We start from the raw sequence: 15,850 nt of genomic DNA, 5'->3' as shown, positions 1-15,850 counted from the left end.
GGAAGCGGGCCAGGAGAAAGGGGAGAGAACATGCCTGGATGAAGGACCTGGGGACAAGGGAAAGCAGGATAGCACTTTTAAGGATTGTCATCTGGAGCCAGATGACTCAGGGCCTTGAAAGCCAGGGAGGGGCACCATCAGGCGTAAGCCTTACGAAGATTTCTCACATGTGAGTGTGGAGAATGGATAGGGAGAAGGAGGAGGGAGATGCTGTTATTATCCAGATGAGGGACAGTGACATCTGCACTGAGACAGTGGCAGCAGGAGAGGGCAGAGCAGAGATGAGGACTGTACAGATGGAGGAAGAGCTTTCGGGTTGGGGCCAGTGGGAGCTCAGTCCTGAATGAGGAAAGAAGACAAATCAGTTTAGGACTGGTTGACTCGGAGATGCCTGTGGGATACACAGATGGGAACATCCCAGGGAGAGTTGGATAAGCACTTCCAGAAAGCAGCAGGGCTAGAGGGCTGGTTTGGGAAGCCATCGGCATCTAGGTGGTAACTGAAGCCACAGGGGAGAACAGCAGGGGAGACCCTTGGCAATATCTGGAGACATTTTTGATTGTCATAATGGGTGGGGATTAAGCTGCCACCTGCATCTAGTAAGAGGAGGTCAGAGATGCTACTAAACTTCCCATAATGCATAAGAGCCAATAAAGAATTATCTGGCCCCAGGGTTGAGAGCACAGAGGTTGAGAAACCTGGCAGGGCAAATCAATGTCAAGTACAGGGTAACAGATTGAGTGCTAAGGCAGGGCGTGAAGACAGAGGCCAGTTGATAGAACCTGCTGATGATTCCTTCACTGCTGCCACATCCCAAGCAGAACCACTAAAGACTGGCTCCCAGGGACCCTCTCGGAGGGGGTCAAAAATCTTCATAGAGAGCCTCTTACATTCTCCTCACCCCTTCTTAAAGGACATGCCCTGGGGAACATCAGGGCAACCCACAGCGTTGTGACTTGGTACTTGCTGGGCAGACAGCAGACTCCAGCTGGCTGCACCATGGACAGCCCTTTCCAAGTTTGCCTCTTCAAACAACTCAGAGGAAAAAGGAGCCAGGGTTCCGCTGTTTCTCAAAACTGTATTTTCTTCCCCTGTAGAAATTGGGGTTGCAAATATTTTTCACTAAGCCAGGGGGTTTAGACTCATTGGGTTTGACTGCTGGAAATGGCTGAGGATGTCATCTGCTTGTGATCTCTCTTTCAAATAAATTTTTTAAAGATTTTATATATTTATTTGAAAGAGAGAGAGCACAAGCAGGGGGAGCAGCAGAGGGAAAAGGAGACTCGTGACTGAACAAGGACCCTAATGCAGCGCTCCAATCCAGGAACCCCAGAGCATGACCTGAGCCAAAGGCAGCCACTTAACTGACTCAACCACCCAGGAGCCCCTAAACTATGTTTTGTTTTTTTTTTTAAAGAGTTTATTTATTTACTTGACAGAGATCACAAGTAGCAGAGAGGCAAGCAGGGGTGGGGCACAGCTGGGGGTGGGGGAAGCAGGCTCCCTGATGAGCAGAGAGCCCGATGGGGGTCTTGATCCCAGGACCCTGAGATCATGACCTGAGCCAAAGGTAGAGGCTTTAACCCACTGAGCCACCCAGATACCCCTGAACTATGTTTTTAAAGATTAACATTCAAGCACACCAGATGCACACCAGATGTTTCAAGCACATCAAAAATTAAGATTCTAGGGACACCTGAGTGGCTCATTCTGTTAAGCATCTGCCTTCTGCTTGGGTCATGATCCCAGGGTCCTGGGATCCAGTCCCACACCTGGCTCCCTGCTCAGCAGGAAGTCTGCTTCTCCCACTGCCTGCTGCTCCCCCTACTTGTGCTCACTTGCACTCTCTTTCTCTGACAAATAAATAAAATCTTAAAAAAGAAAATCAAATTCTAGACTGCTGGGTTGGAAATCACTTGGCATGAAAAGGGAAAAAAATTTCTTTCAGATTGTGCAGTCCGGCGCTCTGTGTTTTCTCCTGGGTTGCATTCAGGCTGGGGAGAGGAATAGGGAGTGAGAAAAAGGAAGAGGAATGTTGGCGGAATGAAAACATTCCTCAACTAGAAGATGCTATTATTGCACCTTCAGATAGTTCTGTTCCTGGAGCAGGTACAGACCAAATGCCATTCTGGAAAAGCCTGAGCCCAAATTCATGTCTTCTAGTCACAACAATAACAAAACCCAACTGTGCAACTGGTGGGGGGCGCGGGGGAGGATGTGTTTATGTAACGTGTCGGTCCAGCGCCGCACAGTAGTCTCGCCGCTCCGCGCCTCTCGTGCCCCCTACTGGGGACAGCAAGCATGTTCAGAATTAACGGGCCGCACAAGTTCCCATTTCCCTCCAACTCTGTACTTGGGGAACCTATGTGGCAGAGAGGGAGCAAAGTTCAGCTTTGACCCAGATAGCGTCTTCCTCTCTCCTGAAATCCTCTCCTGCACCCTCCTGGATCCGGTGTCCAAAACGACTGCCAGAGACTGTCTCTTGGTGCGGAGTAAAAGGACTGGCCAGACTAAAAAGGAGGGACTTTGGGGAAATGCAGGATTCCAGCCCGCGGCTGCGGCCCGGAGGAGATGATGTCACCGCTCCGGCAAAGAGAGGCCTGGGGGGTGGGGCGGCCGAGGGGGAGCCCGCGCCGCGCCCGCCGCTGCCAAGGGAGCGTTCCGGGCCCACGTCAGGGGAAGTGTCAGGATAAATAGGGTCCCGCAATGGCCGAGGCCGGCTGCGCTCGGAGCTGCCGGGTCCGGGACTGGAGCTGCCCGGGCGGGTCCGCGCCCCGCAGGCTGAGGGCTGGCGCTGCTCGAGCTCGGTGCGCAGGACGCCGGATACCCCCGACCAGCCCCCGCGGCCCCGCACATCTACCGACGGCAGCGCGGGCAGCCTCTCCCGTGCCCCCGAAGGACTTCCTCCCCGTGTAAGGGAGGGCGACAGACTAGGGGGGCAGCAAGCCAGGGGCCCCTTGTGCCTGTCCGGGCGGCGGCGCGCCGGGGCAGTGCCATGCTGCTCTCCGTCCTGGCGGCGCTGTGCCTGGGGCTGCGCCTGGCGCTCGGCGTCCGCGGCGCGCCCTGCGAGGCGGTGCGCATCCCCATGTGCCGGCACATGCCCTGGAACATCACGCGGATGCCCAACCACCTGCACCACAGCACGCAGGAGAACGCCATCCTAGCCATCGAGCAGTACGAGGAGCTGGTGGACGTGAACTGTAGCTCGGTGCTGCGCTTCTTCCTCTGCGCCATGTACGCGCCCATCTGCACGCTGGAGTTCCTGCACGACCCCATCAAGCCGTGCAAGTCGGTGTGCCAGCGCGCGCGCGACGACTGCGAGCCCCTCATGAAGATGTACAACCACAGCTGGCCCGAGAGCCTGGCCTGCGACGAGCTGCCTGTCTACGATCGCGGCGTGTGCATCTCGCCGGAAGCCATCGTCACCGACCTCCCCGAGGGTGAGGCCGAGGGGAAGGACCGAGGGGGCGAGGGGCATTCTTGCCGCCTGGGAACCTGGCGCCGGCTTCTCCCGATGCCAGTGGCTGGGCAGTCAGTCCCCCGTCCCACTTCCGAGGGTTGGAGGAGGTGGGAAGGGCTGGTGACCTGACTTTGGGGTAAAGTCTGGTTTCCCTAGGGGAATTTCGGGAACTGAAGCATACCACGTCCATAGACTATGTGTGTGTGCGGGGTGAGGAGTGTTTGTAGAGAGAACCATGGAGGGCATTGTCATTGACAGTGAGAGAACAGCGGCAGCAAACACGCGTATAGGTGGGGCATAGGATGGGTCTGGGCCGGAGTTAAGCACTTGGCGTGTATCCTTGAGTCCTGCAAACGGTCCCACGGGAATTCTCCAGTTAGTGTTAGCTCTTGAAAACTCTTGCGGAAAAATTTGGTACCGGTCATCACTCCCCACCAGGAGTGCCCTTTGTAAATTTAATCGTTCTGAAAAATTGTGATGTCTGTTTCATGGTCAATGCCTGTGACCTCTTAGTTAACTGGATATCAACTTTTGCTTCTTTTTTTTTTTAAATTTTATTGCTTTTCTAGGATGAAGGAGCAAGTTTAAATTCATTTCTTGAAATGAAATCTAAGAATATTTTCCATGCCTTTATCCCTGACCCAGGTTCCTGCACATTTAAAGAGATTATAGTGTTGCCTTAGTGTAGTTTCTGAGGTTCTAGCTCAGAGTATTGCCCAACACATGAAGGAGAAGTAAAGTGAAGAGAAAATTGAAACTCCTGTCTAATTCAAAGCTTCAGGAAAAAAAATTTATTGCTTACATTATGTAAATGATAGAAGGTTATGTTTTTCGGGAGGTTTATTTAGCTGTGGACTGTTTCTGCACTGCAAAAGGAGAGGTGGTGATTTGGAAATATTCTGGATATTTTGATTAGGGTCAACTGTCAACTTGGAAAAACCAACATTTTAAAATGGATTTGGAAGGGAAGTTAGCTGTGTGTATCAGCCAAGTCAAATGGACGCACATTCACATCAGTTTGCTCGATGGGCAAAAAAATCTCACTCAAAAGTCTTTTTTCCCAAGCCCAGGAATGTCTGTATGAAAGAGAGAGTTGAAAATCACATGCCCCTTTTACAATGTAGTATTATTCTTTTGTGATGCTATGCTAGTGTGTGTCTTCCAGATGGTTCTTTATTCCAGCTGGGTGAACAGGCTAAGTGACTGACCACACCCGTGGGGCTCTGTGTGTGTTTCAGATGCTAAGTGGATAGACATCACACCAGACATGATGGTTCAGGAAAGGCCTCTGGATGTGGACTGTAAACGCCTAAGCCCTGGTGAGTTCTTTCTCCTTGAGGTTCCCTCTTTGTCTCCTCCCCAGAGTGGTTTTTGGGACACTTTTTCCAGCTTCTTGTCTCTCTTTCATCTCCTTCAGACCGGTGCAAGTGCAAGAAGGTGAAGCCCACTCTGGCGACATATCTGAGCAAAAACTACAGCTACGGTAAGTGACCGACGCAGCCGTTCGCTTGGGACTTGGCACGTTACAACGCCAGCCATAAAGATGATGACCAAGTGGTTCTGTGGGTTCTCCATGGGACAAAGACAACTGTCAAGTGCCTTGCTTTTCTGGGTAAACTAAGGAAAACCAAAGTAGCTTATCCAGGGAGAACAGTGATGTGGGTCAGAGTGCAAATTTGCCATCGAGTTCCTACTTGTCTTGGGGAGATGGGCCAATCAGCCAGGCCAGCCCTCCTGACCTGTTCTCTTCCTGAGGTTTCCTGAAGGATGGGTGTGTGATCCATGGGTTGCATTATCTCAAGCCCAGGGGCCCAAGAACTAAGACCCACCCATGTTTCTTTTTACTTATAAATACATGTAAGTATTTAACATCTTAAAGGCATTGCGAGAAAATATGTACAAGTATTGGCATAGTTTAAATGTCCTCTTCTCATATGGTCCGTATATACAATGAAATATTATGCTGCCATCAGAAAGGATGAATACCCAACTTTTGCATCAACATGGATGGGACTGGAGAAGATAATGCTGAATGAAATAAGTCAAGCAGAGAGAGACAATTATCATACGGTTTCACTTACTTGTGGAGCATAAGGAATAACATGGAGGACATTAGGAGAAGGAAAGGGAAGGTGATTGGGGAAGGTGGAGGGGTATATGAAGGATGAGAGACTATTGACTCTGAGAAACAAACTGAGGGTTTTGGAAGGGAGAGGGTGGAGGATGGGTGATCCTGGTGGTGGGTATTAAGGAGGGCACGGATTGCATGGAGCACTGGGTGTGGTGCATAAATCTTGGAACACTGAAAAAAATAAAATAAAATTAAGATGTTAAAAAATAGTCCTCTTACTGGAAAGAACAGTCAGCACATTGTTCGAAGAATCAGGCTATTTTTAATTTTTTTAAGTAAATTTAATTCTATTACCATTTGAAAGTAAACTTAATTAAAAATACCTTCTTTTTTTTTTTTTAAAGATCTTATTTATTTATTTATTTGACAGAGAGCGAGAGAACACAAGCAGGGGGAGTGGGAGTGGGAGAGGGAGAAACAGGCCTCCCACCAAGCAGGGAGCCCGATGCGGGACTTGATCCAAGGATCCTGGGATCATAACCTGAGCCGAAGGCAGATACTTAACAACTGAGCCAACCAGTCTCCCCCCAAATAGGTTCTTTTAAAATATCTGTTTGGACTCCTTTATGTTCATTTGCATCTCTTAAATTACTTCTGCTGAAAGAACAGGAACTGTTTTGGCGAAAGTGTCATTTTATTTGTTAACTTTGTTTTCTGTAATTCAGACTGAAATTTTAAATCCTGAACTTTATGCGATATATCATATGTGTAAGTAGGAAAAGCATGGCCATATAAAAGTCTGAAAAAATAACTCTTATTTGAATTGTAAGATTTAAGATTATACACAGCCAATGTGGGTAACTCAACCGAACAAACAAACAAACAAACAAAAAAACAACTATCTTTTCCAGTAGCTTCCATTATTATTGTTTAAAACTGTTCTTTGTAGGTTTTGTCTTAATCTAATCTACTTTGTCCCTCATCTGACACTAACAAGCCCTCCTTACTAACCCTAGTTTCACTGTCTTGCTGTTCTCCCTGAACTACTTTGATGATGAAACCGTTTTCTATTTAAGTCCTTTGGCTTCTTCATAAACCAGCTTTCTAGGACGGAATCCAAGACAGATCCATGCTAGGCTGATTACAATTCCGTGGAAGGCAGTAATAGCAAGGAACCAAAAGAGACAGAATTTAAAGTTGTATCAGGGACAGTGATGTTAACAGCCATCTGTAATAAGAGTTAGACTTCTGCTCACCGCAGACCTGGCTTTGACAGTCGGCACAATTAAAGGATTGAGAGCGGTTATCTTCAGAGACTCCTTCCAGTTCAGAAATGTTATGACTTTAATAACTTCCTTTGGAAGAGAGGAAGTTCCAGCATCAGACGGATGGTTGCACCAAACAAACTTTCAAGTGGCTTCTGAGGGGCGCCTGGGTGGCTCAGTGGGTTGAGCGCCCGACTCTTGATTTCTGCTTGGTCATGATCTCATGACCTTGGGCTCAGCGGGGAGTCTGCCTGAGATTCTCTCTCCTCTCTCTCTGTCGCTCCCCCTTCATGCGCTCTCTCTCTCTCCCTCTCCCTCTCTCTCTCTCATAATACGTCTTTGAAAAAGCGGCTTCTGAACCCTCAAACACATGATCTTCACTTCAGATCCTCACAAGGCAAAGGATCAACAAATACTCGTTTCTGTGAGATTTTTATTCATGTTCCTGACATGAATTTCCAGATATGACTTGAGCCAACAAACATACAAACAAAGGAGACTAACCGTAAGATTTTAAGCCTGCGAACAATGCATGAGAGTCTCTATTCACATCCTAGCTGCCGCCCGATCCGAGCAGTCACCCAGCCGGAGGCACAGCCCAGACGGAGCCCGCTGGTCCCCGTGCTCTTGCGTCTCAAGGCGGGATCCGGGACTTGAAAGACAATGCAGACAGTGTGATTGTGTGGGCTCCTTGCCTGCGTCTGGGCAGCTTGGACATGACCATAATTACAGGAGGGATTCTTTAAGAGAGGCTCAGGAGTTGGCACGAAGACATCATCCTTCTTTGTCTCCAAAGGCACCATCAAACGCTGCTCTCACTTTTCTTAAATCGCAGTCATTCACGCCAAGATAAAAGCTGTGCAGAGGAGCGGCTGTAACGAAGTGACCACCGTGGTGGACGTGAAAGAGATCTTCAAGTCCTTGTCCCCCATCCCACGAACGCAGGTCCCGCTCATCACCAATTCTTCCTGCCAGTGCCCTCACATCCTGCCCCACCAAGACGTTCTCATCATGTGTTACGAGTGGCGTTCCAGGTAGGCACAAAGGGGCAGAAGCAACTGCACACTGCTTCTAGAAGCGTGAATCTCATTTAGCAGGGATGGCTTATTTAAAAAAAAAAAAAAAAAAGCGGGGGGGGGCACCCATAGTTCTTTTTTAAAAAAGACAACCAAATAAATAAATAAACAAATAGATCATTTTAATACATGCCACTGTTGCCATATCACATATCCTAAATAGCATTGACTTCCTTGTGGCATTAAGGAAAATAGGAGTATTTGAAGGGAATCCTTAAAAATCAATTTTGGAATTCACTAAGCATCTTCAAAAATTAGCAGAAAAATTGCTATGAGTTAAAACAGTTCTTCTCAAATCTTGAATCAAACTTAGTGTGGCAAATCATGAATATTTCTTAAGAGCTCTTTAATAACTTACAGCTCTAGTAACATTGGCCATTTGAGATGACAGGTCCATGTTTTCCTTATATGCAATATAAATGTACAGTATTTGTTTGATAAACCATTGCACACACACCCACATACACAGTCACACTCACACACACATATACACTTATCTCTAGCTGGGAGTGTGCCTCCCTACCTCTCTTTACTTCACATCTTTTTATATATTGGTACATTCCTTGTAATGGAAAAATCGAACTCTACAGACCAGGTTCCAGGAAGGACGCCATAACCTGCTGCAGGCTAGATCTCCAACAAAGTGACTCCTTTTTTATAGAACCTGTCTTCCCTTCGATTCCCTGTCATTAATGCTCATCGGTTTCCTCTGGATACAGCTATGGACTATCTCTCCAAAACCCCTTTTGAAACTGACTCACTTGACTACTTCCTCGATCTGTACCTTATCAGTACTTGGGTACCCTCCTCACACTACCTATGCCACCTTGTGTTCTTGGCTTTAAAGCTGTTCTTGGCTTGATAGCTTGTCTCTCTAAAGAAGCTGAGTGAATGAGGGTTGACTGAATGTTTCTGGGCTCATCTCTTGCCCAGATGTTTGTATCTGCTGCAGGATGAGATGCCATTCTGGGAACGTTCCGGACCGTTCGTCATTAAATCCTACTGGGACAGATGAATGGATTATAAATGAATTAAATAACCGCTTTCCTGTCATCCTTTCTATTTGCTTGTAGACTTAATGTAATTCTGATGAAAATACCAGTAAAAATATTTTTGAATGACTGGGACTTAAGTCTTCACAAATGATGCTGATGATCATTTGGAAGAACAAAATGGGCAAGGGCGTGTAAAGGAGATGATTGAAAATACCTTTTGAAAGGAGACCTGCCTTAGGAGAAACAGAAAACTGGTACAAAGCTACACTTGCTAAAGCCGCGTGGGGCAGGAGTACACATATAGGTAAATAACACAGAGGAAGCCGACTTGAAACAGATTCTAATGCACAAAATAACTTATGAAGGAGATAAGGTAAATCAATTGGACATGAATATATTATTTAGTAAATTCTGCAAGTATTTTTATTTGGAAAACTAGTACCTATTTTCACTTTAAGCTGTACTATAAAATATATTTCAAATGGATTAAAGAGATATTTTTAAAATGTAACAATAGAGGATAAAATTAGGTGAATAGATATGTGAAATCTGAATGACAAAGTACTTTGCAAACATGAAATTAATTAGAAGAAATTACAAGGGGAAAATGTCAATACATAATTTTGATGACATAATATCATGGACATACAAATCACCCAAAAAGGACAATAAATATTAAGAAAAATACTTGCAATAATTATGACAAAGGAATAGTAACCTTCCTCTATAAAGAGTTCATATTTCACACATTAAGGCTACAATATATAAAAAATGTGTACATAAATCTATACGGACAAGTTCCAGAAGAAATACAATTAGTAAATACATTTACCTCTTTAATTCTGCAATCCAAATAAAAAATTTTTGAAATGAAAGTTCAACCATTCTGAAAACAGTTTGGCTCTGTGCATGGAAAGCTTTGGAAAAAGACATAGTCTTTGACCCAATAATTCTACTTTCAGAAATCTGGCCTAAGGCAATAATAAGTCAGTGCACACACACACGCACACACACACGCACAGACATATATACATAAGGACGTTCAACACAACGCTGGCAATAGTAGCTAAGCAAATGGAGGTTCAATAGCAGAGAAAGGCCCAAGTGTATTATGCATATCATTGTTGAAATATTTTATGGTTATTAAAGCTGTATTTTTAAATTATTCTAATTATGTGAGAAAATGTGTAAATAGAATGGTAAAAAATATACAGTCTGATCTAAATATACAGTGTGATTCAAATATATGTATAAGTACAAGAAAGAATAAAAGGAAATGCTAGTAAAATATGAATGGTGGTTATGTGGATTGTAGAGTTAAGAGTTATAACGAATTTTGGTTTTTTACAGTTTTTTGTATTTCTCAACTTTTTCCTTTCATAATCAGAATGGCTCAAGATCAATTTCTTTTTCTCAGGATGATGCTTCTTGAAAACTGTTTAGTTGAAAAATGGAGAGATCAACTCAGTAAAAGATCCATAGTAAGTATAAATGGCAACACTAAGGATATGGGGTTAAGGGCATGTGAGGAAGTTCTCTAAGCTGGAGGATTCTTCACATTCTTCCATCGCCAGGCTCTCAGGGGAGCCTGCAATAGCAGCACTAGTTATCTTTTGAATAAGTAAAGAGCCCAGCTATTCTGACTTTGAAGTTGTAGCAGGAACCTCTCTTCAGCTTCAGAGGGATTTGTTTGCATTCAATACTGATCGACTGGTTATTTCCAGATTAAATTAGGTGTGTCGTTTTTTTTTTAAATTTTCTTTGTGGTATTTCATTTAACTATTTTAGCAAAATCAGTAAGGTACTTGACCAGAATTAACAACCACAGGGCTTAAAACAGGCCTAGAAACGTAAGGGTGTGAATACACAATTTTAAAATTCATGCCGTCTCTGTACAAAGCATAACCTTTCCTTGTATTTGAGATATTTATAATGACGTTTGTCAAAATCGATTATCTACAAATTGTAATCATTTTGTAGCCAAATCCATGATTTTAGTGGTGACATATTAATTAATTAATTGAAATATTGGTAATTCAATTAAAGGTGTTAAAATAATTTTTTTGCCCAGAGGTATGAGATCACACCAGAGCTAAAGAAATCAGGTCATTGGTTGGAAATGGTTAAAGTGTCCCCTGTCCTGAAAATACATTTAGATATATCTAGGAGAATTTGTGTTTTCAGGTTCGCAAAAGGTGTTAGAATGGCCTGTGGCCTCTCAGTTTGCAAGGGAAAAGGCTACATTAATACCGGCTTATGGAGAAGGTGGTTTGAACACAGCCTCTCCCACTCCATGCATTTCGGAATAACATGACGGTCACATCTGAGCGAAAAACTCAGGAGCTGCTCAGAAGGGCACTTAGCCCTACTGGACAGAAAATTCTAGCATGATCCAGTTTCTAAGACTACAGTAAAGTAGAAGCATCAATGTAGAAAGCACGTCCACCATAAGGACCTGAGGGGAAAGCAAGCTTTCGGGAATCCTAGCTGTTTGGGCCGTTCACTTTTGCAGCAAATATTGTAATATGCTTCCGTGAGAACTTGAAGCACCCCATAACAGCAGACGTGATGAGCTGATTATTCCAGAACAGACTAGAATTGTGCCCTGGGAGGGTGGGGACCATGTCTCTCCTTTCCCTGCATTTCTAGTGCCTCGGATGATACCCAGCCTGCGGTCTTGTTCCAACTCTTGCTGAATGAAATATACTCTAACAAAGCAGGGCCGTTAGGTTATAATAAAAGGCATTGTCTATTCAAGTGGACTCCCTTTTTCAGGTTTTCTTCCATGCTGCTGTTTAAATGAATAGTATTTCTTTATATTAAAAGCAGAAAGTCCTTTTCTGTCAAGGAAACAACTCTCCAGAAAGTCTCATCTCTCATCGGGTCCGGGTGGCCAACGCTTGAGTGGATGACTAGAGGTGGGACGGGCTTCTGTCCTCCTTTAGGTGGCGGAGAATAAGGTGAGCCCACCCATAAATGGGCTAGGAGACCCCCTGGCTTTCCGGCTGGGGCTGGATAGACTTCTGCTCTCAGCCATGTCCCAGCCTTTTCAGAAGGCCTTGCTGGGCAGGAATGTCGCATTGCAGGGTGATGGGGCAAAAGTAGCACAGCCTGGGGACGTGGGCCCTGCGGTCAGACTAGTGAATTTGAATTCGAGCTCTGGTATTTGTCGCTGTGTGGCAGCTGCAAAGGAGCTCTGCGCGCCTGTTTCCTGGTCATGACCATGGTGTCCACCTAGCAGGGCTGTCGGGAGTTTCCGTAAAATGAATGGGTATCAGGACTTTATCCCATCCTGAGTGCTTTTCAAATCCTCTGGTGTACGCTAAGTGCTCGGCAAAGCAGGGTGGCGATCTCCATCTCTGTTGTCATGACGCGTTTATTACAGGGAAAACAGTGGCATCAGTTCTGACGTCCATTCAGCAGCATTACACGGTGAGGTGTACATGATGGTCACATTTGCACCTTGTTTCCCAGCAGTGGGAAGAGAGGCTGCAGGAACAGCGCAGGACTGTTCAGGACAAGAAGCGAACAGCCGGGCGGACCAGTCGTAGCAACACCCCGAAACCAAAGGGAAAGCCGCCCGCTCCCAAGCCAGCCACCCCCAAGAAGACCATTAAAGCTAGAAGTGCCCAAAAGAGAACAAACCCAAAAAGAGCGTGAGCCTGCTGCTTTCTGGAACTGCCTCCCAGGATGAGGCCAGGTGCCGCCCAGCCTGGGGGAGGGCCCGCTCCCCTTACCTTAACAACTACAGCGCTCCCCATACACACATCTTGCGGCATTTTTCTTAATGATCTGCTTCCATTTTTCTTTTCAAGCCACCACAAACCGTAGTGGTAGGTATGTCCTTTGGTGTGGAAGGTATATGAAAGCTGAACGCGGGTGGACAAAGCTGCTCGCGGCATGCAGAGTGGCCTTCGCGGTGCCTACCCTGGGAGATCTCTGTGTGTGGGAAAGACGCTTTGGTTCTTACATTTGACCTAATATGTGCATTGGAAAATAAATGCCATATTACAAACAAAACACCCATTTTTTTTTTTTTTTTTACGATATGTTTTATTTCGGTTTGACTTGTGTTGTTAGAAGGTTCATGATATTTTAAGATGGGATTGGAAATACAATGATTCTAAGGAGGAAAGTGGAAAAACTGAATGTCCCAAAGAGCCTTATGTGTTTGTTGTTTGAGGAAGAATTTCATTTCATTGTGATAAAAGGGAATTTTTGAATAACTTAGAAAAGCAGAATGTGGAAAATTTTATTTTATTTTATTTTACAAAGAACCCCTTTAGCTCATTTTTAGCCAGAAACTTTGGAAACTAAAAAAATAATAATGATAACTAAGGCAATAAAAGGGAAAGGCAGGCACAGTGCATCTGGATTCTTGTTTCCCGGCTGCCATGCCGTGGGTGGAAAGGTGCTGAATTCACTTTCATGATGCTTCTCATTAGCAATGCTTATGTAGCACCAGAAACAAGAGTTCATTTCTCCTATTATGATTCATGTACCAGTAACTCAACCCCCAGAGAATTTCACATCCGTGGACGTGGTGCTCATGTCATCTCCCAGGACATCCCAGGTACCTTGATGCCAAGCCTGAGAAAATTTTCTGTCTGCAGATAGCCGGTGCCTGCAAAGGTGCCATGGGCCCAATGAGGAGGCAGGGGTGGGGCGGGGGGTTGGGGACCAGGACTCCAAAGTCCCTGGTTCTCAGCTGACGCTGGTACCCCAGCCACACACCAGCTCTGTGCTCAGAAAGGCAACTATAGTCACTTCTCCATTCGAGGGGGTGGAGGAACAATCTGAAAGCTGAAGTATAATATCTCCTTTAGCCTTCCCAATGTCCCTGCATCCCACAGAAGGCGGGAAGTGATATGTCGTGCTCACACAAGATCATTAGACACACAATCTCATCTCTGTAGCCATCGGGACACCGAAGAGAGTGGGTTGTGTAAACCAGGAGAAAGTGGAGAAATGGGGTTAATAAGAATGCAGGCAAGGGCTGCCCTCTCCGTTGTCCCCACTGCAGGGTGGTGGAGTTAAAGGAGTCCAGGAGAGGGACCCACACAAAGGTACCAACAGTGTACTAGTGTATGTTGCTGCTCCATTAAAGGTCAAACTTCACTGGCCCTTAAGGAAAGCTGGAGAAGGTTCCGCATAGCACCACACCAAAGAAACCCACCTGAGGCCATTATGAGGCATTGGCAGCCTAGCATACCTCCTCAGCATTGTAGGGATTCTCTGGGAAGGGGAATCAGAGATGGAACTTTCCACGGAAGTGGAGACAAAACACACATGTAAGCAAAAGTCAACATTTTATGTACAATACTGAAGGGATTAAGAGTTTGAAGAGGACTACATATTTAAACACTGTTTATTTTAAATATTTAACTGAAATCACGTACTGAATATTAGATGAAATGTAGTACCCCATTAGGAACATTAACACCTTACACAATTCTTAACTAAGCACGTTTATACGTTAGATAATATGTAACCACGCACATATATCCACTTGCTTAATCAACAAAAGATGAACCAGGCCACTCAGTTTATTTATTTTGAGAAAGTCAAAAATGAACAGCAGCCCACACTGAGAGTAACATGTCAAGGATGATGGTGGCCTTCGTGTGAGAACCAAAAATTTCCGTCTCTCCCTTGAATATTTTCTCTATCGAAATTCATGTGAGAGGAGTTAAATAAAAATATATGGAAAGGAAAACTGAGACATTGAAATGAGACTTGTTTGAGAGTTGGGTTATTCAGTGAGAAAAAAATAACTTATTTCACAATATTTGGATCAACAAATCTCATAATTAAGGACAAATGCTGGCATTTTTTTTTTCAATAATTGTATTGGTCTTTCAATAAGATGGTAAACATGTATTTTCTATAATGTATTTAATACTGCATAAAGTACAAATAGTGGAATTAAAATCCCAGCTAATCCTGTGCATGGCTATGCAGAAGTAATCACTGTATTTTGGTTTACAATTTTCCACGTTTCCTATGCATTTATATAACGATTTGCGGGGGGGGGAACCCAAGAGCTTATTATGCTTACTGTTGGTTAACCTTCCTTCTCCACTCAGCCTCTTATTCAGACTAGTTCTCGTGTCAATAAAGCTGATGCCACCCCATTTATAATGGCTCTGTTGTTTTCTATGGCGTGCGTTACTCGACAAACCCCAATGTTATTAGGGATTCAGGAAGTTTCTTAACTAAACGTACTGAATAACTGAATCGATGACTTGATAACTCATTATCTGTGCACAGCCTTAATTAGTTCTTCGGGGTAAGTCAGTTTAAATAGCATTGCTGGGCCAAGGGATATGCCCACCAAGGAAAGTTCTTGATTATAGTGTCAATTATCCATCAGGGTGTGGGGCCATAAATGGGCGAAAATGCTGGCTTTCCAAATACTAAGACCGTTTCGCCCTGTCAGTATTTCTGTATAAATTTTACCTGGGAACTGGATGTCGCCTTGGGCAAAGCTCTGCTCTTCCTCTGTGAACCATCCCTGACAACACTCTCAACACTGCAAATGCTCAGAAGCTGGGAGCTAAGTGATGAAGCCCCTCAAAGAGGGTAGAGAGGACAGACAGATGATAGATAAGATAGAGACTTCTAGGGAAAGCCTGTGCAACCTCCTCAATTTTTTAATGAATCAAATTTACTAATATAACTGGTCAGCTAGAGACACCAAAGAATCAGGGTGTAGCAGACATGCCAATAGATTTCCCCTCAGTCTAGCCTTCTTATTTAGACACATGAGAATTTGGATAAATAGGTTAACCTTAGTTTCTTCCTTTCTAGTTGGAAACCAATGTAGTGTAGGAGCACCAGTTGGCGTGTTCAGTTGGTTCAGCGTCTGCCTTTGGCTCGGGTCATGATCTCGGGGTCCTGGGATCAAGCCCCACGTTGAGCCCCATGTCAAGCTCCCTGCTCAGCAAGGAGTCTTCTTCTCCCTTCTCCTTCTGCCCCTCTCC

The 15,850-nt window shown here is 44.9% G+C and overlaps 1 protein-coding gene across 1 annotated transcript; it reads left to right on the top strand.

The window, feature by feature from the left end:
* The first annotated feature begins 2,785 nt into the window (after positions 1–2,785).
* On the top strand, positions 2,786–14,179 carry SFRP4 (secreted frizzled related protein 4). The gene is made up of 6 exons (XM_032305382.1): positions 2,786–3,440; positions 4,699–4,779; positions 4,878–4,943; positions 7,632–7,830; positions 10,285–10,348; positions 12,342–14,179. The coding sequence occupies exons 1-6, from the start codon at positions 2,996–2,998 to the stop codon at positions 12,525–12,527; spliced, it is 1,041 nt and encodes a 346-aa protein (XP_032161273.1). The 5' UTR covers positions 2,786–2,995; the 3' UTR covers positions 12,528–14,179.
* The last annotated feature ends 1,671 nt before the right edge of the window (positions 14,180–15,850 follow it).

Source organism: Mustela erminea, chromosome 11, assembly GCF_009829155.1.
Source record: "Mustela erminea isolate mMusErm1 chromosome 11, mMusErm1.Pri, whole genome shotgun sequence".
NCBI lineage: Eukaryota > Metazoa > Chordata > Mammalia > Carnivora > Mustelidae > Mustela > Mustela erminea.
The sequence above is the reverse complement of the archived record's forward strand: the minus strand, read 5'-3'. Positions and strand labels throughout refer to the sequence as shown.